This window comes from Salvelinus alpinus, chromosome 28 (assembly GCF_045679555.1).
Source record: "Salvelinus alpinus chromosome 28, SLU_Salpinus.1, whole genome shotgun sequence".
Classification (NCBI taxonomy): Eukaryota; Metazoa; Chordata; class Actinopteri; order Salmoniformes; family Salmonidae; genus Salvelinus; species Salvelinus alpinus.
In genome coordinates, this window is record NC_092113.1 from 41,377,963 (window position 1) to 41,400,949 (window position 22,987).

Below are 22,987 nucleotides of genomic sequence, written 5' to 3' on the forward strand. Positions count from 1 at the left end.
ATAAATAAGATGTTTTATTTATATAATATGCTTAGTGAGGTACTTGTCATTAGAATGTATCCCTTTGGACTATACTGTTGGCAGTTGCACTTTTCCCTCAGCTGGGGCTCAGTCACTTGGGGCCTAGAGAGGGGAGAGGTCAGGCTTGTCTTTCACATGTCCCTGGTGCTATGCAGAATATCAGAAAGGGAAGAGGACAGAATGGAACATTGTCTTCATATGTGAATGTGTCTTTACCTATTCTTAAACCATGTGAAGGAATGGCGTGATTAATGGGGAACCAATTACTTGTCTCCACAATGTCTGTGTGCCAGTCACTCCCTCCTTTTCCCATTGGGGGGAGGTGTATGGCAGTGTCTGGTAACATTGTATGTCCTCTCTGATGTTGCACTTATCCTGGGATAGTGTATGACCTAGAGGCTCACTCCCCTCAGTGAGCTTGTCCATGGGTGGGGTCAAGAGGGGGTTTACTTGAGATGGGCGTTTCTAGAGTTGACAATTGAGTTATGCCTTGGATGAGGTAATGTTTTTGTACTAGGAACGAGTACCAGGAACGAGATTAGAACCTCGTTTTAGAGACCAAACTGAGCGATAATTTATAGCGAATGCTATCTGGCTACGGGATGCTCCTTTCTCAAGTAAAGTCCCTTTGTGAAGAGTTCCTAAGATCTGTGGTTCGTCATGTAAGTTGAGAGGGGTGTATCTTGGCTATAAAAGATCTTTGCATTTTTCTGTAGTCAGTCTCAACGGTTCATTATAGATAGTGAACTGTTGAAAGTCAAAGGCTAAAGCTTAAAGCTAATTAAAGATGTAGTTTAAGTATAACTCTGACTGGTGTGTAGTTTGTAAATCTCATTTGGTAATACTGGAAAATGCCACCACACCACTAATTTGAAGGGGTGTCCACATACTTTTGAGTATATAGTGTATTAAACCTTAGTGCACATACTTTTTTAAATTTCACCTTTATTTAACCAGGTAGGCAAGTTGAGAACACGTTCTCATTTACAATTGCGACCTGGCCAAGATAAAGAAAAGCAGTTCGACACATACAACAACACAGAGTTACACATGGAGTAAAACAAAGATACAGTAGAAAAAAATAAGTATATACAATGTGAGCAAATGAGGTGAGATAAGGGAGGTGAAGGCAAAAAAAAAGGCCATGGTGGCGAAGTAAATACAATATAGCAAGTAAAACACTGGAATGGTAGATTTGCAGTGGAAGAATGTGCAAAGTAAAGATAGAAATAATGGGGTACAAAGGAGCAACATAAATAAATAAATACAGTAGGGGGAGAGGTAGTTGTTTGCGCTAAATTATAGATGGGCTATGTACAGGTGCAGTAATCTGTGAGCTGTTATGACAGCTGGTGCTTAAAGCTAGTGAGGGAGATAAGTGTTTCCAGTTTCAGAGATTTTTGTAGTTCATTCCAGTCATTGGCAGCAGAGAACTGGAAGGAGAGGCAGCCAAAGGAAGAATTGGTTTTGGGGGTGACCAGAGAGATATACCTGCTGGAGCGCGTGCTACAGGTGGGTGCTGCTATGGTGACCAGCGAGCTGAGATAAGGGGGGACTTTACCTAGCAGGGTCTTGTAGATGACCTGGAGCCAGTGGGTTTGGCGACGAGTATGAAGCGAGGGCCAGCCAACGAGAGTGTACAGGTCCAGTGGTGGGTAGTACATGGGGCTTTGGTGACAAAACGGATGGCACTGTGATAGACTGCATCCAATTTATTGAGTAGGGTATTGGAGGCTATTTTGTACATGACATCGCCGAAGTCGAGGATCGGTAGGATGGTCAGTTTTACAAGGGTATGTTTGGCAGCATGAGTGAAGGATGCTTTGTTGCGAAATAGGAAGCCAATTCTAGATTTAACTTTGGATTGGAGATGTTTGATGTGAGTCTGGAAGGGGAGTTTTAAAATTGATCATCAAAATGAAGAGAAACAATAAATACTAATTTATTATCTTTCTCAAGGTTTGTGTGTGTTATATATAATTACAATAATCTGAGACTCTTCATTCCCCCCCCCCAAAAAAAGTTCCCACTGCTCTATGGTGTAGAGACCGTACAGAGGACAGACAAGACACACACACTAGAGTTGCTGATGTGAAAAACACCATTTAAAATTATTTCAATAATTCAGAAGCAGCCCCCAGTCTAGAGTAGTCAGAAAAAACGAGTATCGAAACAGACATGTGTAACTGTTATGATACGATTACGATTCGAGTCATTTGTTGTTATCTGTGATCGGGGAAATACATTTTTTTGGGGGGGTGCCAGCGCATCATTCAATCAAATGTGAGGCATTAAGTGGTCTAAATAACTCAACTGGCTAGTTTGCTTGACTGTAGAGAAAAGAGCGGGGCTGTACGTTGATCCTGATGCTCTGATTGGATAGAGAAAAGCTGACACACACACACACACAGCCCTGACCCCAGACACACACACACACACAGCCCTGACCCCAGACACACACACACACACAGCCCTGACCCCAGACACACACACACACACAGCCCTGACCCCAGACACACACACACACACAGCCCTGACCCCAGACACACACACACACACAGCCCTGACCCCAGACACACACACACAGCCCTGGCCCCAGACACACACACACACAGCCCTGACCCCAGACACACACACACACAGCCCTGACCCCAGACACACACACACAGCCCTGACCCCAGACACACACACACACAGCCCTGACACACACACACACACACAGCCCTGACCCCTGACACACACACACAGCCCTGACACACACACACACAGCCCTGACACACACACACACACACACAGCCCTGACCCCAGACACACCACACACACACACAGAGCCCTGACCCCAGACACATACACACAGCCTTGATCCCAGACACACACACACAGAGCCCTGACCCCAGACACATACACACAGCCTTGACCCCAGACACATACACACAGCCTTGATCCCAGGCCTTGATCCCAGACACACACAGCCCTGATCCCAGACACACACAGCCCTGATCCCAGACACACACAGCCCTGATCCCAGACACACACAGCCCTGATCCCAGACACACACAGCCCCGATCCCAGACAACCTCAAAACAGCTGTGACAGATATGGAGTTATACTTTTATATACCATGACATTTGATGAGGAGATGTCACAGAGTTCTAGACCAAGTTACCTGCTTGATGATCTCTCCATCTTCTAGGCTGTAGGCTATGATAGTGAGGTGAGAGTTAGGAACCACTCCCAACACGTAGACCTCCTCTTCTCCCCCAGAGTACACCGCCTGGTACTGGACTGCATCACTGTGGGCAACAACAAAAAATACTTCATAGTTTAGCACCAAAATGCCGAAGACCTGGATTCAAAAAGAGCATTTTAAATCTTTCAGATACTTTGTACATTTGTTTGTTTGAGCCTTTCTGGAGCACCAGATGGGCTTGCACTTTTGGGACCGTTTTTTATTGTTTCCTTTGTATCAGCTAAAGTATCTGAAAGAACACAGATACTGTTCAGACCCAGGTATGAGTACCAGTGTCCTACTTGTGAGGATCTGTGTTTTATGCACTATAGCCCGCCACCACATAATTTGTGATTGAATATTGTATGCTGTATCTGCTTTGTGCATGTGTGCCTGTGTGTGTGTGTGCTGGAAGTAACATTTTGCCCCAGATAGTGTGCTGAGAAGCTGTGGTTAACCTTGAGCGGGAACAGTATGCCTTCTATGCAGGTGCAAATAGTCCAACAGTGTTATAAAACTGTCTGACCTCAGTCTCTAGGGTGTGGGAGCGCAATCTACACAGCAACAGCGCCGGACACCAAGGAGCGCCAAGAGGCTGGGGCCAGCCTGAGCGCCTGCGATAGGCTGAGCAAGTTTAAACCACGCTCAGCCTCTACTGTGATAGGCCAACAGACTGGTTGGAACTACTTTTATCACAGTATAATAACTGTTGTTTGTACACATTTTAGCAGCGCTCTGTTCTACCCTGTTCTACCCTGAGGTGTTACAGTGAACCCGTATATACGAAAATTGCATTTACCGCTTGAGTTTAATAAAAATACTTAAAGTATATTTGGTGACTCTGAATTACATTTTATCCTGATAGCAGATTTGAATTGACGCAACCTCTTAACATACTGTACCCTACCCGTCAGGCAGGTTTTCCACCCATTTCTGGTGTCCATTGGAGAGGTAGTGGAGAGAGATTACAGCTTTCTTAAGCACCGCCACATGCTTTACTGTGTCCTGTATGGCCACAAAACAAGCAGCCTGGAAGCTGAAATAGAGAGAGACATTATGAGCAGTTAGTCATCTTGCAAAATATTTAAAATCGTTGTCCGATTCTATTGAGTGTCTCTCAGCTACAAAACTGCACTTAAATGGTGAACGGGTCATCCGCACAGGGACACACAGGGACAACCACGCGCACCTGCCAGTATCCAGCACGGCCTCCCAGTTCAGCCCGCCCATGTTTGTGTCCCAGGAACGGAGCAAACGACCATCTCCAACCACCATCAGAGCATCTAGAGAACACGTAAAAACAGTCAAATAGCCACCATCAGAGCATCTAGAGAAGATGTAAAAACAGTCAAATAGCCACCATCAGAGCATCTAGAGAAGATGTAAAAACAGTCAAATAGCCACCATCAGAGCATCTAGAGAAGATGTAAAAACAGTCAAATAACCACCATCAGAGCATCTAGAGAACACGTAAAAACAGTCAAATAACCACCGTCAGAGCATCTAGAGAAGACGTAAAAACAGTCAAATATCCACCGTCAGAGCATCTAGAGAAGACGTAAAAACAGTCAAATATCCACCGTCAGAGCATCTAGAGAAGACGTAAAAACAGTCAAATATCCACCATCAGAGCATCTAGAGAAGACGTAAAAACAGTCAAATAGCCACCGTCAGAGCATCTAGAGAACACGTAAAAACAGTCAAATAGCCACCATCAGAGCATCTAGAGAACACGTAAAAACAGTCAAATAGCCACCATCAGAGCATCTAGAGAACACGTAAAAACAGTCAAATAGCCACCATCAGAGCATCTAGAGAAGATGTAAAAGAACAGCGGTTCAAATATCCGCCGTCAAAGATGAAGGCAGAATCTTAAAATGAACGTAGGCAAAAATAAAGCCGATATAAATTGACTCTGTACAACACAGTTATGTTGACTAAGCCAAGTAACTAGGCAGTCTACAATGAACTTAAAAAAGGTTATTGTCACCTTGTCCATGCAGCAGAAGTATATCTATGGTTCCCTCTGGTCCCGCCTTGTCAACATGTCTCCAAACTGTGAAGTAGGAATAGAAAATAATTAACTATGAAAGATATTCAACAACAATTATTATTATTATTTTTGTCACAGATTTCAGACTAAAAGAGAAAAGCCAGAAACATATTTTGTATTGTAATATGAATGACAAAATACTCAGATCTCCAGTCCTGGAGTTGAAAGAGGCAAAGATATTCTTGTCGGTGGCGAGAAACAGCATTTTAGATGACTGCGAATGCGAGTCAAAGTGGGCAAAGAGTGTCTTCCCCACATACTGCTGTCTCCTGGAAATAGGACAGAGAATATTTCACAGTCAAGACTAGCAGCCCACAGAGAAATCCTAGTCTTCTGTTGAAATATAGCTAGATATTTTTGACTTTAGCTAATCAATCACCACATGTACATTTGTCTTCTTCATTACTGCTGCGTTTTGAGACTCAGTATCATATCTGTGGCAAAGACACCTGTCACAAGGAGCAGATGGGACATGGGTCTTCTTCCCGCATGGATCCTTGACCCCCAGTAAAGAAGAGGAAGCGATCCAATACGATATTTACATTCGTGAGTGATTGGCTATATATTCCAACAAGCGACTGTCAATACAGGTGCAGAGATGAAAAGAATACCTATTGACTGAACCCGATCCCCAGAGGCTTACTTACTGTCTTTTCGCCATGATCTATCATATTGGACGCTGTCAATGGTTAGCACATAGCACTAGCTTACGTTAGCTAGCTGCATAGCGGACTCAACGGGCATTCTCAATGAACAGATACATACCAATCAAATTTGCCAACTTGATCTTCGAAGACAGCTTCACTCATGACAAATAAAGAAAAGAAAATTACAAATAGAGACGTTGGTTTAGACATTTTAGCAGATGGCTTCATAGAAAGATAACGACCCATGTACTAATCCCTTCCGGGTCGATGTTCTTCTTTCGTTTTGATTGGCGGTTTGTAAATTAACACATAAGGTGTATTACCGCCACCTACCGAGCTGGAGTGTGACACACACACACACACACACACACACACACACACACACACACACACAGGTGCAAAAACACACAGAGACACACACAGACACACAAACAGATGCCGAGAAAGAAGGAATTGTAAATCTCCATTCATGCTCTCACTTCCACAAACCCTGACTGCCATCTGTGAGCCTGTAGGACCACAACCATAAACTGTAGAAACACAACCATAGACTGTACAAACACAACCATAAACTATAGGACCACAACCATAGACTGTATAAACACAACCATAAACTGTAGAAACACAACCATAGACTGTACAAACACAACCATAAACTGTAGAAACACAACCATAGACTGTACAAACACAACCATAGACTGTACAAACACAACCATAGACTGTAGAAACACAACCATAGACTGTAGAAACACAACCATAGACTGTACAAACACAACCATAGACTGTACAAACACAACCATAGACTGTAGAAACACAACCGTAGACTGTACAAACACAACCATAGACTGTACAAACACAACCGTAGACTGTAAAAACACAACCGTAGACTGTACAAACACAACCATAGACTGTACAAACACAACCGTAGACTGTAGAAACACAACCATAGACTGTAAAAACACAACCGTAGACTGTAAAAACACAACCGTAGACTGTACAAACACAACCGTAGACTGTACAAACACAACCGTAGACTGTACAAACACAACCATAGACTGTAGAAACACAACCGTAGACTGTACAAACACAACCGTAGACTGTACAAACACAACCATAGACTGTAGAAACACAACCGTAGACTGTACAAACACAACCATAGACTGTAGAAACACAACCATAGACTGTACAAACACAACCGTAGACTGTACAAACACAACCGTAGACTGTACAAACACAACCGTAGACTGTACAAACACAACCATAGACTGTACAAACACAACCATAGACTGTACAAACACAACCATAGACTGTAGAAACACAACCATAGACTGTACAAACACAACCATAGACTGTACAAACACAACCGTAGACTGTACAAACACAACCGTAGACTGTACAAACACAACCGTAGACTGTACAAACACAACCATAGACTGTACAAACACAACCATAGACTGTACAAACACAACCATAGACTGTACAAACACAACCGTAGACTGTACAAACACAACCATAGACTGTACAAACACAACCATAGACTGTACAAACACAACCGTAGACTGTACAAACACAACCATAGACTGTACAAACACAACCATAGACTGTACAAACACAACCGTAGACTGTACAAACACAACCATAGACTGTAGAAACACAACCATAGACTGTACAAACACAACCATAGACTGTAGAAACACAACCATAGACTGTAGAAACACAACCGTAGACTGTAGGACCACAACCATAGACTGTACAAACACAACCATAGACTGTACAAACACAACCATAGACTGTAGGACTAAATTACTATTATTATCGGTTAATCCAGAACTAAAGTGTTGCGTAATTGGTCAGATGCTCGCTTAAGTTCTGGGTCCATAAGTGTTGAGAAGAGACGCAGAACGAAGAGCTCCACCCTCTCTCTTTGCAAGTTACAGGCAAGTCTATGGCCCAAATGTTCCATCCCCTTTCCAAAATTCAAAAGATGCGAAATCGTGATTTAGTCCAAATAATCAGAGATGAAAAACCCAAACCGCTGATCCTAGTAAAACTCTCAGCCTCAAAAATGTGTAGAATTACAGGAAATTTGCTGTTTCCCTTTGCCCAGACTTTGTGTGTGTGTGTGTGGGGGGGGGGGGGGCTTGCGAAACTAATCTACGCCACTGTCTCCCCTTGTTTTCCAGTAAGAGCTCATATGAACATCTTTAAATCCATGTCTCAATTGTTTCAAGGACTTAAAAATCCTTCTTTAAAACTTCTTCAGGATCGGTGGGTCCCCTGCGGGACGGTTGAGCTAACGTAGGCTAATGCGATTAGCATGAGGGTGTAAGTAACAAGAACATTTCCCAGGACATAGACAAATCTGATATTGGCAGAAAGCTTACATTTTTGTTAATCTAACTGCACTGTCCAATTTACAGTAGCTATTACAGTAAAGGAATATCATGCCATTGTTTGAGGAGAGTGCACATTTTTGAACATGAAAAGTCATTAATAAACCAATTAGGCACATTTGGGCAGTCTTGATAAAACATTTTGAACTTTGGCCTTTCTCTTGCATTTCAAAGATGATGGTACAAAAAAAATAGAAAAAATAACGGTTGTTTTTTTCTTTGTATTATCTTTTACCAGATCTATTGTGTTATATTCTCCTACATTCCTTTCACATTTCCACAAACTTCAAAAGTGTTTCCTTTCAAATGGTACCAAGAATATGCATATCCTTGCTTCAGGGCCTGAGCTACAGGCAGTTAGATTTGGGTATGTCATTTTGGGCATCAATTGAAAAAAAAGGTGTCTGATCCTAAAGAGGTTTTAAGGGTTGTCCAACTGCCCGGGGCAAGTGACTTGAGCAGTCGCGCAAGTTAAACCTGCTCTGTGGTTGCCCTATTGGACAGGTGATTATTTTCTTTACTGATAGCAACCCAAATGCTAATAATTCTAGTAGTGTGGTGTTTCTGGTTCCTTCTGTGTGTGTTTAGGTGAAAATAGCTACTTTACATTTTCAGGCAAATGATTATAATCTTCTTCGTCAACTACCAAATATTCCTGACTTGTCTGATGGGCGAGTGTTTTTTCCTTCAGAACTTTTAATGTCCAAACCTTACTGACTTGTGAGAACTCGTGTCTTTCTGTAAACTAGTGTCATGTGGGACAATGAACTTACAAGTTGTAAAATGTTGATAAAACTTCTTATGATGAGTACTGATGACAGGAAAAGCACTTCTAGATGATAAAAATCCCCATATAGTTCTACAGTTCAAAAAATATATAACAAAGCGGATACCCCGCCTCTGTTTTGGTAAAAAGCTGAGGGATGAGGGAACACTAGAGAACACTAGGGAACACTAGGGAACACTAGGGAACACTAGAGAACACTAGAGAACACTAGGGAACACTAGAGAACACTAGAGAACACTAGAGAACACTAGAGAACACTAGAGAACACTAGAGAACACTAGAGAACACTAGAGAACACTAGGGAACACTAGAGAACACTAGAGAACACTAGAGAACACTAGAGAACACTAGGGAACACTAGAGAACACTAGAGAACACTAGAGAACACTAGAGAACACTAGGGAACACTAGAGAACACTAGAGAACACTAGAGAACACTAGAGAACACTAGAGAACACTAGAGAATCGGACAACATTGAAATTAATAGACAGTGCTATGGATAGCAAGGATTGACCATGATATCAACATGATAGTTTTAGCAATGTTTTGGAGTGGTTTTTACGATTACATAGTTTACAAACATTGGAGTAAATAACACAAGCTTATATGCTGGGTTCGGATGGGGTACGACAGTTGAACTAAGCTCATGAGGAATTTATAAGTTATATTCATTAAGAATCAACGGGTAAATGAATTAATTTAAACGTCCCTTTAAGATAATGATAAATGTTTTACGATGTTGATATGATCCTCTTGACGGGAAAACACAGAGTGGCAGTGATATAATGTAGTTTTGTGAGTTGCCCGGATAAAGTTCCCGGGCAAAAGGGGAAAAACAGCTAATTTCCCGTCAGAGAGACTTTACAGCACCACTGTTCACGAGATTATGAGCAATTATAATCTAATCTAATCTATTTAGGCCTGTCCACTTCCTGATAACTGTCACCATGAACATATTCAGCAAGAAGTAGCTATGATCCTATAGCATCATATTTACTGAATAGACACAAGTGCGATACAATAGTAAACAAACATTATGAACAGCTTCTGTTTCTATGACAGAGACTGACCAGGTGAATCCAGGTGAAAATGATCCCCCTTATTGTTCTCTTTTCTTGTTAAATCCACTTCAATCAGTGTAGATGAAGGGGAGAGGAAACAGGTAAAGAAGGATATTTTTAAGTCCTTGAAACAATTGAGACCTGGATTGTGTATGCGTGCCATTCAGAGGGTGAATGGGCAAGACAAGGTGCACCGGTTTGTGTCAAGAACGGCAACACTGCTGGGTTTTTCCACACTCACCAGTTTCCCATGTGTATAAAGAATGGTCCACCACCCAAAGGACATCCAGCCAATTTGACACAACTGGGGAAAGCAATGGACTCAACATGGGCCAGCATCCCTGTGGAACACTTTCGACACCTTGTAGAGTCCATGCCCCGACGAACTGAGGCTGTTCTTATCACACTAACTAGGTGTGTGAGTGAGAGAGAGAGAGCGAGAGAGAGAGAGAGAGAGAGAGAGAGAGAGAGAGAGAGAGAGAGAGAGAGAGAGAGAGAGAGAGAGAGAGAGAGAGAGAGAGAGAGAGAGAGAAACAGAGAGAGAGAAACAGAGAGAGAGAGAGAGAGACAGAGAGAGAGAGAGAGAGACAGAGAAACAGAGAGAAACAGAAAGAGAGAAACAGAGAGAGAGAGAGAGAGAGAGAGAGAGAGAAAGCTATAGGCTATCCAAGACCTATTGTGACAATGTAGGCGGGGTGCCCATTTTTACAAGGAAGTTGTGTTGATATTTATTTGAAGCACTTCTTAGAACCAGCGCTGACGTAAAGTAGGCTACTTACTGTACGTTTGTGGCAAATTACAAGGATTCCATGCGCACTGAGCCACTACCTGTCTAACAGGTGCTGTGCGGTCTAGCGTGTCAAAAGTCCGGACGCCGCTCTCATATGGGGGACTGTCTGCGCAAAACTTGCCCCTGTCTGGAGACGCTATGGGTCAGACTGTTTGGCGACAAAAAGAACACCGAATGTAACACAGTTGAGGGGTTCTCGAACGATGTCGCCGATGACGAGTGTGTGGAAATCTCGGGTAATGGCAGGCAGTCATTCACAAGGAACCCGGTGCACCGGGATGCGCTCCAGCCGTCCCAGACCACGGAAAGCGCGATCTATATGGCTTTGTGGAGATTTGAGGCACGAGATAAAGATGAGTTGTCGTTCCAAGAGGGAGATCAGTTCAACGTGATCAGTCGATCCGGAGACTGGTGGACTGCGTGTAAAATAGACAGGAATGGGCGCGTTTTGGCGAAGGGGATTGTGCCACATAACTACCTGGCAAGGGGAGAATCTGTCAAGGCACAGCCGTGAGTATCTACCCGAATCCTCCTTCTAGTGTCATGCTTCATTAACTGTACAGTATGTGTGTGTGTGTATGTATGTGTGTGTATGTATGTATGTATGTATGTATGTGTGTATGTATGTGTGTGTGTGTGTGTGTGTGTGTGTGTGTGTGTGTGTGTGTGTGTGTGTGTGTGTGTGTGTGTGTGCGCGTGCGCGCGCGCGTGTGTGTGTGTGTGTGTGTGTGTGTGTGTGTGTGTGTGTGTGTGTGTGTGTGTGTGTGTGTGTGTGTGTGTGTGTGTGTGTGTGAATAGCCTGATGTTTCATGTAAACAACCCCACCTCTGAGATATAAGGTGAGATTGGACACAGTCATGAAAATCTGCATAACTTCCCCTTTTGGTTCTAATCTCTTTTCTAAACGGGAACTACAGACGTCACCATGGGAACTACAGATGTTACCATGTTAATTGAACAGTGGAAGTGATTCTGACGAGCCTGAGCAAGTTAGGCGTTTCGACGCGTTTAATTTATTGCACTACACCCGTTCGAAGTCCAAGCCCGAACCAATGAAGCATAAGTGTTTCCTTAAACTATGTGATAACATTTACTGTCAATCATAATAGTTCATCTTTATTGTCCGTTTTGTGTATAATTCATCATGTTAGTGATGAGAACAGATATACTGTTTCATAAAGTTTATCATTTATAGTCTATGTCCATGTCATCTCTGTCTCTCTCTCTGTTTCTCTCTCTCTCTGTTTCTCTGTCTCTCTCTCTGTCTCTCTCTCTGTCTGTTTCTCTCTCTGTTTCTCTCTCTCTCTCTCTCTCTCTCTGTTTCTCAATCTCTCTCTCTCTTTGTCTCTCTCTCTGTCTCACTTTCTCTCTTTCTCAATCTCTCTCTCTGTCTCTCTCTCTCTCTTTGTCTCTCTCTCTGTCTCGCTTTCTCTCTTTCTCAATCTCTCTCTCTGTCTCTCTCTCTGTTCCTCTCTATCTCTGTTGTTCTCTGTTGCTTTCTGTGTCTCTGTGTCTCTCTGTGTGTATCTCTCTCTCTCTCTCTCTCCTTATCTCTTTCCAGATGGTACTTTGGGAAGATGAACCGGTTTGAAGCCCTGAGCCAAATTCTTTCTCCAGAGAATGGAGAGGGAGCCTTCCTCATCCGTGTCAGTGAGAAAGGCAAGGTGGGCTACGTTCTCTCAGGTGGGTGTTGGTGTATGTCAAAACAGAGAGAAGCAAGAAGTGGAGGGTGTGAATGTGTGCAATGCCCATACATACAACCTGGGTCCTGGACAGGTATTTAAGGTATGCAGGCTTTTGATCCAGCCCTGTGGTTAAAAACCTAGCTCAACCAATCAGGGTTTTAATGATTTGTTGATAGGGTAATTTGGCTCTCCAGGACCAGGATAGATGACAGCTGCAGAGAACCAGTTCTGTTCGATATTGACAGTGATAGAATCCTTTACCATATTCCTAGAGCTGTCTTTAGCTGTGTAACTGCAGGCATGCAGTTCTCTGAACTTGTCTTGTCGAACTCAACTGGAAAGTACTGACCTAGTCTTTCCTCCCATTTCCCCCTTGAACCACATTCTAACTGTGATCCTGGACTGCTTTACTAAGTGTGTCTGTGTGTCTGTGTGCGTGTCTGTGTGTCTGTGTGTGTGTCTGTGTGTCTGTGTGTATGTGTATCTGTGTCTGTGTGTGTGTGTTGTGTGTCTGTGTGTATGTGTATCTGTGTCTGTGTGTGTGTTGTGTGTCTGTGTGTGTGTGTGTGTGTGTGTTCACAGTCAAAGTCAGCAACCAAGCCAAGCACTTCAAGATCTGTGAGGAGGATGATAGGTACTGGCTGGAACAGACCCATTCCTTCAAAACCCTGAGAGACCTGGTGGAGTTCTACACCACACACTCACTGGGATCTGTGGCCCGCCTGGGGGAGGCCTGTACCAGGGTGAATATACACACACACACTCACTCTCTCTCTCTCTCTCTCTCTCTCTCTCTCTCTCTCTCCCCCTACTCTCCCCCTACTGTCCGTCCGTCCGCTCCGTCCTGTCCCCCTCTCTCTCTCGTCTCTCTCTCTCTGTCTCTCTCTCTCTCTCTCTCTCTCTCTCTCTCTCTCTCTCTCTCTCTCTCTCTCTCTCTCTCTCTCTCTCTCTCTCTCTCTCTCTCTCTCTCTCTCTCTCTCTCTCTCTCTCTCTCTCTCTCTCTCTCTCTCTCTCTCTCTCTCTCTCTCTCTCTCTCTCTCTCTCTCTCTCTCTCTCTCTCTCTTCAATAGAAAATTGCTTTATTGGCATGATGTAACAATATACATATTGCCAAAGCTTACTTTGGATATTTACAATATTAAAATTATAAGAATTAAAATTGTCAACGGGACAACAGTAACAACAATAACCAAAGGTCAAAATAACCATACATTAAACAATAACAATAAGCATACAATAGAGGACATGTGCAGGTTGATTGGTCTGTCAGACACTGTCCCTCAACTTATGGCAGGCAGCAATGTAGTGCGCTGCCAACCCACAGCTCTCTGCGTCCTCCCCCAACAGGACGTCTGGCCTATCCTTATCAGAGAGGTCTTTGAAACCTTGAATAAGGGTTTCAAATTTGGGGAAATGACACTCTCTAATTGTTTTATATTTTTCACATTTTGTCAGGAAATGCAGCTCCGTCTCAGGTTCTGCTGTGGTGCAGTGGTTGCACAGCCTTTCCTCTACAGGGAGACAGGTTTTCCTGTGTCTACCCTTCTCAATGGCAAGGCTGTGCTCACTGAGCCTGTACTTTGTCAAGGTCTTTCTAAGGTTATGATCAGTAACCATAGTCAATTAGTTAGCCACGGTGTACTGTCGATTTAGGGCCAGATAGTACTGCTTTGTGCTTGTGTTTCCCAATAAGCAATGTAGTTTTCTTTTGACTGTGTTGTAATTTGGTTTATTCTGATTCATTGGATGTTCTGGTCCTGAGGCTTCAGTGTGTCAGTAGAACAGGTTAGTGAACTCAGCCCCAGGACCAGCTGGATGAGGGAACTGAGGCTTCAGTATGTTAGTAGAACAGGTTTGTGAACTCAGCCCCAGGACCAGCTGGATGAGGGGACTGAGGCTTCAGTGTGTTAGTAGAACAGGTTTGTGAACTCAGCCCCAGGACCAGCTGGATGAGGGGACTCTTTTCTTTGCTCAGCTCTTGGCATTGCAGGGCTTGGTAATGATATGAGAGGGGGTCACTGTATTTTAGATGTTTCCAAAACTGAATTGCTCTTTTTTGAGTTTTTATTATTAGTGGATATTGGCCTAATTCTGTCCTGCATGCATTGTTTGTAGTTTTCCTCTGGACATGTAGGAGAATCTTACAGAACTCTGCATGCAGGGGTTCAATGGGTGTTTGTCCCATTTGATGAAATCTTGTTTTGCAAGTGGACCCCACACCTCGCTGCCATAAGTGCAATTGGTTCAATGACACATTCCATTAGTTTTAGCCAAATTTAAATAGGTATTTCAATTTTAATTTGTTTTTAATGGCGTAGAATGCCCTGCGTGCTTTCTCTCTCAGTTCATTCACTGCCTCATTAAGGTGTCCAGTTTAGCTTATTTTTAAACCTCAGTAATTGTAGTGTGTGCAGTACTTTATATATTTAAACCTCAGTAATTGTAGTGTGTGCAGTCCTCTATATATTTAAACCTAAGTAATTGTAGTGTGTACAGTCCTCTATATATTTAAACCTCAGTAATTGTAGTGTGTGCAGTACTTTATATATTTAAACCTCAGTAATTGTACTGTGTGCAGTACTCTATATATTTAAACCTCAGTAATTGTAGTGTGTGTAGTACTTTATATATTTAAACCTCAGTAATTGTACTGTGTGCAGTACTTTATATATTTTGTACCAATTGAGAACTTTGGTCTAATTCCCTGAGATCTGTATCTTCTCTGGAAAATCATTATTTTAGTCTTTTTGGGGTTTACTGCCAGGGCCCAGGTCTGGCAGTACTGCTCTAGCAGGTCCAGGCACTGCTGCAGGCCATGTGCTGTGGGTGACAGCAGGCATAGGTCATCTGCGAAGAGCAGACATTTAAACTCTGAATTGTGGAGACTAACACCAGGGGCTGAGGATTGTTCTAGAATAGTGGCCAATTCTTTGATGTAAATATTGAAGAGTGCAGGGCTCAGATTACAACCCTGACGAAGGCCCCGCCCCTGGTTAAAGAATTCTGTTATTTTCTTGCCAATTTTGATGCTGCACGTATTGCCAGTATGCATTGATTTAATTATGTCATATGTTTTACCCCCTCCATCACTTTCAATAACTTTGTAGAACAGTCCTGTATGCCAAATAGAATCAAATGCTTTTTGGAAGTTGATAAAGCAAGCATATATTTTGGTATTATTTTGGTGGACATGTTTATCTATCAGGGTGTGTAGGGTGTAAATATGATCAGTCTGTAACGGTTTTCTTCGTCCTCCTCTGACGAGGAGTAAGAAATGTCGGACCAATGCGCAGCGTGGTATGTGTCCATAATATATTTTAATGATACAAACGAACACAACAATAACAAAACAATACGTGAAATACAAACCAAAAACAGTTCCGTGTGGAACAAACACTGACACGGAAAATAACCACCCACGAAACCCAAGTGGAAAAAGGCTACCTAAGTATGATTCTCAATCAGAGACAACTAACAACACCTGCCTCTGATTGAGAATCATACCAGGCCAAAGGAAAAAACCAACATAGAAAAACAAACATAGATAACCCACCCAACTCACGCCCTGACCACACTAAAACAAAGAAATAACAAAAGAACTATGGTCAGAACGTGACACAGTCGTGCGATGTTTTGGTATAAATCCAATTTGGCTTTTACTCAAGACATTGTGCTTATTAAGGAAGTTTAGGACTCTTACATTTATAATACTACAGAAAACCTTCCCCAGGTTACTGTTCACACAAATGCCTCTGTAATTGTTAGGGTCAAATTTGTCTCCGTTCTTAAAGATTAGGGTTATGAGTCCTTGGTTCCAGATGTCAGGGAAATAACCTACACTCAGGATCAAATTAAACAGTTTTAATATAGCCAATTGAGATGCTGCATTAGTGAGTTTGAGCATCTCATTTAGGATGCCATCAGGTCCACATGCTTTTTTAAATTTGAGGGCCTGAAGTTTCTTATAGAGCTCCTGGTCAGTAAAATCCAATGGATTTTGATTGTCCTTTATAGCTTTTTCTAATCCATTCAACTTCTCATGAATTTGGCGTTGTTCTGTGTTTGTGTCAATTTGAACGGTGTTGTAGAGTGTTTTAAAATGGGTTGTCCATATGTCACCATTTGGTATCGCTAATTCCTCTTGTTTTGATTTTGCCAGAAGTTGTTTGTGTTTATGGAGTTAAACAGTTAACTCAGTTAGTGTCAGCTGCTTGCTGTTGTACTGTGTTTTTTTGGTTCTGAGTGTTACGTTTATAGAGTGTTAAAGTCTCACAGTAATGAAGGCGTAATTCACCATTATTTGGGTCTCTGTGCTTTTGGTTGGATAGTGTTCTACATTTTGTTCCTTATAATTTTACAATCTGCATCAAACCATTTGTCATCTGTGGTCTTTCAATTTCAATTGTGCTTCTTCTGCGGTTTCCCTGAATATATAGTTGATGTTTTTTACTGCTAGATTGATGCCTTCTTTACTGTGAGTGAATGTGGTATCCAGAAAGTTATCTAAGAGTGTTTGGATATTTTGGTTACAGGTTTCTTTCTGGTATTCTTCCATGCTGTTTTGGGCCCATCTGTATGAATGTCTGATGTTGTACAGCTTCCTGGGCTGTTAATGTCTGGTTGTTTCCATGTCTGTTCTTTTGAGGAACAACGTAATTTGGCTGTGATCAGACAGAGGTGTTAGTGGCTTGACAGTGATTGAGCTGAGAGAGAAAGGGTCAATGTCTGTAATCATATAGTCTACTGTGCTGTGGCCAAGAGGTGAATCTCCCCAAAGAGTCCCCCTGTAACCTACCATTGACAAAGTACAGACCTAGGCTTCTACAGAGCTGCAACAGATCCCTTCCGTTTTTGTTGATGGTGCTGTCACTGTTGTTTCTATGGGGGAGATGAAGACAGTTAGAAACAGTATGGCCTGTAATAAAGCTGTCCCCTCGTGTGGTCGTTAGATCAGGTAGTGTTCCTGTGAGCGCATTTGTGTCCCCACAGATAAGCACATTTCCCTGGGCCTGGAAATGGCACGTCTCTTCCTCAAGGGTGGGGAAGATCTCCTCTGAGTAATATGGGGATTCTGAGGGGGGGGATATATATTGGGTGGGGAAGATCTCCTCTGAGTAATATGGGGATTCTGAGGGGGGGATATATATTGCGCAAAGGAACACATCTTTTTCTGTCAGTACAAGTTATTTTTTCAGTTTGAACCAAATGTGATATTTGCCAATTTTGAGGGGATCAATTAGATTTTGTAGTTTGGATTTGTACCAAATAATCAGTCCTCCAGAGTCTCTGCCTCTATTGACAGAGCTACGTTTCTGTGACGCACAATTACCTCTCTCTCTCTGTCTCACTGACTTGTCTCTGTCTCACTGTCTCTCTCTTGCTGCCGCTCTCTCTCTCTCTCTCTGTCTCTGTCGCACTCTCTCTCTCTCTCTCTCTGTCTCTGTCGCACTCTCTCTGTCTCTGTCTCACTGTGTCTCTCTCTCTCTCTCTCTGTCTCTGTCTCACTGTGTGTCTCTCTCTCTCTCTTTGTCTCACTGTGTGTCTCTGTCTCACTGTCTCTGTCTCACTGCATCTCTCTGTCTCATTGTGTCTCGCTCTCTGTGTTTCTGTCTCACTGTCTCTCTCTCTCTTTATCTCTGTCTTGTCTCACAGTGTCACGTTCGTTATAAGGATCGGACCAAGGCGCAGCGTGGTATGCATACATTCTTTAATATATTGAGAATGAAACACTGAACAAACTAACCAAAATAACAAAATGAAACGTGAAGCTATACAAACGAGTGCTGACAGGCAACTACACATAGACAAGAACCCACAAACACCAAAGGGAACATGGCTACCTAAATATGATCCCCAATCAGAGACAACGATAAACAGCTGCCTCTGATTGGCAACCATATCAGGCCACCATAGACATACACATCACCTAGACCTACAAAACCCTAGACTTACAAAAACCCTAGACAATACAAAACCCCTAGACAATACAAAAACTAGCGTACCCACCCTCATCACACCCTGATCTAACCAAAATAATAAAGAAAACATAGATAACTAAGGTCAGAGCGTGACTGACACACAGAGTCTCTGTCTCTGTCTCACTCCCTGTCTCTGTCTCTGTCTCACTCTCTGTGTCTCTCTCTCTGTCTCTGTCTCACTCCCTGTCTCTCTCTCTATGTCTCACTCCCTGTGTCTCTCTGTCTCTGTCTCACTCTCTGTGTCTCTCTCTCTGTCTCACTCCCTGTGTCTCTCTGTCTCTGTCTCACTCCCTGTGTCTCTCTGTCTCTGTCTCACTCCCTGTGTCTCTCTGTCTCTGTCTCACTCCCTGTCTCTCTGTCTCTGTCTCACTCTCTTTGTCTCTCTCTCTCTGTCTCACTCCCTGTGTCTCTCTGTCTCTGTCTCACTCTCTGCGTCTCTCTCTCTGCGTCTCTCTCTCTCTCTCTCTCTCTCTCTCTCTCTCTCTCTCTCTCTCTCTCTCTCTCTGTCACTCCCTGTCTCTCTCTCTCTGTCTCTCTCTCTTTCTCTGTCTCACTCTCTGTCTCTGTCTCTGTCTCACTCCCTGTCTCTCTCTCTCTCTCTCTCTCTCTCTCTCTCTCTCTCTCTCTCTCTCTCTCTCTCTCTCTCTCTCTCTCTCTCTCTCTCTCTCTCTCTCTCTCTCTCTCTCTCTCTCTCTCTCTCTCTCTCTCTCTCTCTCTCTGTCACTCCCTGTCTCTCTCTCTCTGTCTCTCTCTCTCTCTCTGTCTCTCTCTCTGTCTCTCTCTCTGTCTCTGTCTCACTCCCTGTCTCTCTCTCTGTCTTCGATGTGTTTTCATGTCTGTCCATTGATTCCACACCAGCCATTACAATGAGCCTGTCCTCCTATATCCCCCAGCCGAGAAGCCTCCTCTGCACTTTCTCTCTCACACACAGAAAAGTACCCACCTTCTCCAACTGTCTCTCTCTGTTTCCCTCTTTCTCTCTCTGTTTCTCTCTTTCTACCTCTCTCTCTGTTTACCTCTCTCTCTCTCTCTGTCTCTCTCTGTTTCCCTCTTTCTCTCTCTGTTTCTCTCTTTCTACCTCTCTCTCTGTTTACCTCTCTCTCTCTCTCTCTCTCTCTCTGTTTCTCTCTTTACCCCTTTCTCTGTTTCTCTCTTTCTACCTCTCTCTCTGTTTACCTCTCTCTCTGTTTACCTCTCTCTCTGTTTACCTCTCTCTCTGTTTCTCTCTTTCTACCTCTCTCTCTCTCTCTGTTTCTCTCTTTCTACCTCTCTCTCTCTCTGTTTCTCTCTTTCTACCAAGGAAAAAGGAGGAAGTGTACTCTGTGGCTGAACAGGCCACTCCGTGGTTAGGCAATGACACAGCTGTGTGTGCGTGTGTGTGTGCGTGTGTGTGTTCGTGTGTGTTCGTGTGTGTGTGTGTATCGTGTGCGTGTTAGTGAGACACATTTAACACATTCTCTCCTCCCCAGAAAGAGCCAGTGCCCCAGGACCTGTCTCACTCCACAGTGGATGAGTGGGAGCTCCCCAAGGATGAGTTCACCCTGGGAGAGCAGCTGGGCAGCGGGTTCTTTGCTGACGTCCACCGGGGCAAGTGGAGGAACAGCATTAACGTAGCCATCAAGATTCTCAAGAACGGTACAGAACACTTTTTACAGATTCACAAGGCTGCACCTGAAATGCCAAAACCTTAATTCAATTATTGGAATGTATTTTATAAAGCCCTTTTAACATCAGCAGTTGTCACAAAGTGCTTTACAGATACCCAGTCTGAACCCTGAAGAGTAGTGTAGAGGCAGAAGCACAGTGTATTACTCATTGGGACAGTGTTTTACTCATTGGGACAGTGTATTACTCATTGGGACAGTGTATTACTCATTGGGACAGTGTATTACTCATTGGGACAGTGTATTACTCATTGGGACAGTGTATTACTCATTGGGACAGTGTATTACTCATTGGGACAGTGTATTACTCATTGGGACAGTGTATTACTCATTGGGACAGTGTATTACTCATTGGGACAGTGTATTACTCCCTGGACAGTGTATTACTCATTGGGACAGTGTATTACTCATTGGGACAGTGTATTACTCATTGGGACAGTGTATTACTCATTGGGACAGTGTATTACTCCCTGGACAGTGTATTACTCATTGGGACAGTGTATTACTCATTGGGACAGTGTATTACTCATTGGGACAGTGTATTACTCATTGGGACAGTGTATTACTCATTGGGACAGTGTATTACTCATTGGGACAGTGTATTACTCCCTGGACAGTGTATTACTCATTGGGACAGTGTATTACTCCCTGGACAGTGTGTTACTCCCTGGACAGTGTATTACTCCCTGGACAGTGTGTTACTCCCTGGACAGTGTGTTACTCCCTGGACAGTGTGTTACTCCCTGGACAGTGTATTACTCCCTGGACAGTGTATTACTCATTGGGACAGTGTATTACTCATTGGGACAGTGTATTACTCATTGGGACAGTGTATTACTCCCTGGACAGTGTGTTACTCCCTGGACAGTGTGTTACTCCCTGGACAGTGTGTTACTCCCTGGACAGTGTATTACTCCCTGGACAGTGTATTACTCATTGGGACAGTGTATTACTCCCTGGACAGTGTTTTACTCATTGGGACAGTGTATTACTCATTTGGACAGTGTATTACTCCCTGGACAGTGTGTTACTCCCTGGACAGTGTATTACTCATTGGGACAGTGTATTACTCATTGGGACAGTGTATTACTCCCTGGATAGTGTATTACTCCCTGGACAGTGTATTACTCATTGGGACAGTGTGTTACTCCCTGGACAGTGTATTACTCATTGGGACAGTGTATTACTCATTGGGACAGTGTATTACTCATTGGGACAGTGTATTACTCCATGGACAGTGTATTACTCATTGGGACAGTGTATTACTCATTGGGACAGTGTATTACTCATTGGGACAGTATTACTCATTGGGACAGTGTATTACTCCCTGGACAGTGTATTACTCATTGGGACAGTGTATTACTCATTGGGACAGTGTATTACTCATTGGGACAGTGTATTACTCATTGGGACAGTGTATTACTCATTGGGACAGTGTATTACTCATTGGGACAGTGTATTACTCCCTGGACAGTGTATTACTCATTGGGGCAGTGTATTACTCATTGGGACAGTGTATTACTCATTGGGACAGTGTATTACTCATTGGGACAGTGTATTACTCATTGGGACAGTGTATTACTCATTGGGACAGTGTATTACTCCCTGGACAGTGTATTACGTTTAGACAGAACCTTACACAGCTCTGGCCAAAAGTAACACACTGTGGAATAAGGTGCCATTTTGGATTTCTTTCCCCCCCTAGTGTGGTTGTGTTGATTGTGATCGTCATGATCGTTTGACTGTACTATGAAAGCTGTTCAATATGGATTCTGAGCATTAGATAATTTACAGGGAGAGAACACGTTAGTTCCTCCAATGGGAATCCTTCTCTTTGTTTGCTGTGAGATCAGCTGTTCTGAGGACCAGACAAACAACAGCCAAGCAGGCAGGTAGTTTGCGCATTTATCCCAGATGCCCACAAAGGGCACTATGGTGTCAAATACCAATCATCCTTCACCGACTGCAGAAAAGATGGCCAAGTTTGTTTTGGCCATAATATCGAAATAGAATCATGACTCATGTTACAGTAGAAAGGTACTAGACATTTTATTTATGAACAAGATCACATCAACACCATCATCCCAGAAACCCTAGACCCACTCCAATTCACATACTCCCCCAACCGATCCACAGATGATGCAATCTCTATTGCACTCCACACTGTCCTTTCCCACCTGGATGAAAGGAACACCTATGTGAGAATGCTCTTCACATTGACGACAGCTCAGCGTTCAACACCATAGTGCCCTCAAAGCTCATCACTAAGCTAAGGACCCTGGGACTAAACACCTCCCTCTGCAACTGGATCCTGTACTTCCTGACGGGCCGCCCCCAGGCGGTGAGGGTAGGCAACAACACATCTTCCACGCTGATCCTCAACACAGGGGCCCCTCAGGGGTGCGTGCTTAGTTCCCTCCTGTACTCCCTGTTCACCCACGACTGTGTGGCCAAGCATGACTCCAACACGATCATTAAGTTTGCAGAACAGTGGTAGGCCTGATCACCAACAACGATGAGACAGCCTATAGGGAGGAGGTCAGAGACAATCTCTGCCTCAATGTGATCAAGACTAAGGAGATAATTGTGGACTACAGGAAAAGGAGGACCGAGCACGCCCCCATTCTCATCGACTGGGCTGTAGTAGAGAAGGTTCAGAGTTTCAAGTTCCTTGGTGT

The 22,987-nt window shown here is 43.4% G+C and overlaps 2 protein-coding genes across 2 annotated transcripts in view; one reads left to right on the forward strand and one right to left on the reverse strand.

Moving 5' to 3' along the window:
• The window catches only part of LOC139557892 (ER membrane protein complex subunit 1-like), a 33,772-nt gene extending 27,541 nt beyond the window's left edge, over nucleotides 1-6,231 (reverse strand). Inside the window, exons 1-6 of the mRNA XM_071373199.1 lie at nucleotides 6,069-6,231; nucleotides 5,445-5,572; nucleotides 5,241-5,306; nucleotides 4,440-4,533; nucleotides 4,158-4,286; nucleotides 3,188-3,314 (exon numbers count right to left, since the gene is read on the reverse strand). Of these exons, the coding sequence (XP_071229300.1) occupies nucleotides 3,188-3,314; nucleotides 4,158-4,286; nucleotides 4,440-4,533; nucleotides 5,241-5,306; nucleotides 5,445-5,572; nucleotides 6,069-6,196 (672 nt within the window). The 5' untranslated portion in view covers nucleotides 6,197-6,231. The remainder of the gene's footprint in view (nucleotides 1-3,187; nucleotides 3,315-4,157; nucleotides 4,287-4,439; nucleotides 4,534-5,240; nucleotides 5,307-5,444; nucleotides 5,573-6,068) is intronic.
• A 4,710-nt stretch (nucleotides 6,232-10,941) lies between these two features.
• The window catches only part of LOC139557893 (protein-tyrosine kinase 6-like), a 26,409-nt gene continuing 14,363 nt past the window's right edge, over nucleotides 10,942-22,987 (forward strand). Inside the window, exons 1-4 of the mRNA XM_071373201.1 lie at nucleotides 10,942-11,492; nucleotides 12,544-12,665; nucleotides 13,250-13,410; nucleotides 20,115-20,280. Coding sequence (XP_071229302.1) covers nucleotides 11,077-11,492; nucleotides 12,544-12,665; nucleotides 13,250-13,410; nucleotides 20,115-20,280 — 865 coding nt within the window. The 5' untranslated portion in view covers nucleotides 10,942-11,076. The remainder of the gene's footprint in view (nucleotides 11,493-12,543; nucleotides 12,666-13,249; nucleotides 13,411-20,114; nucleotides 20,281-22,987) is intronic.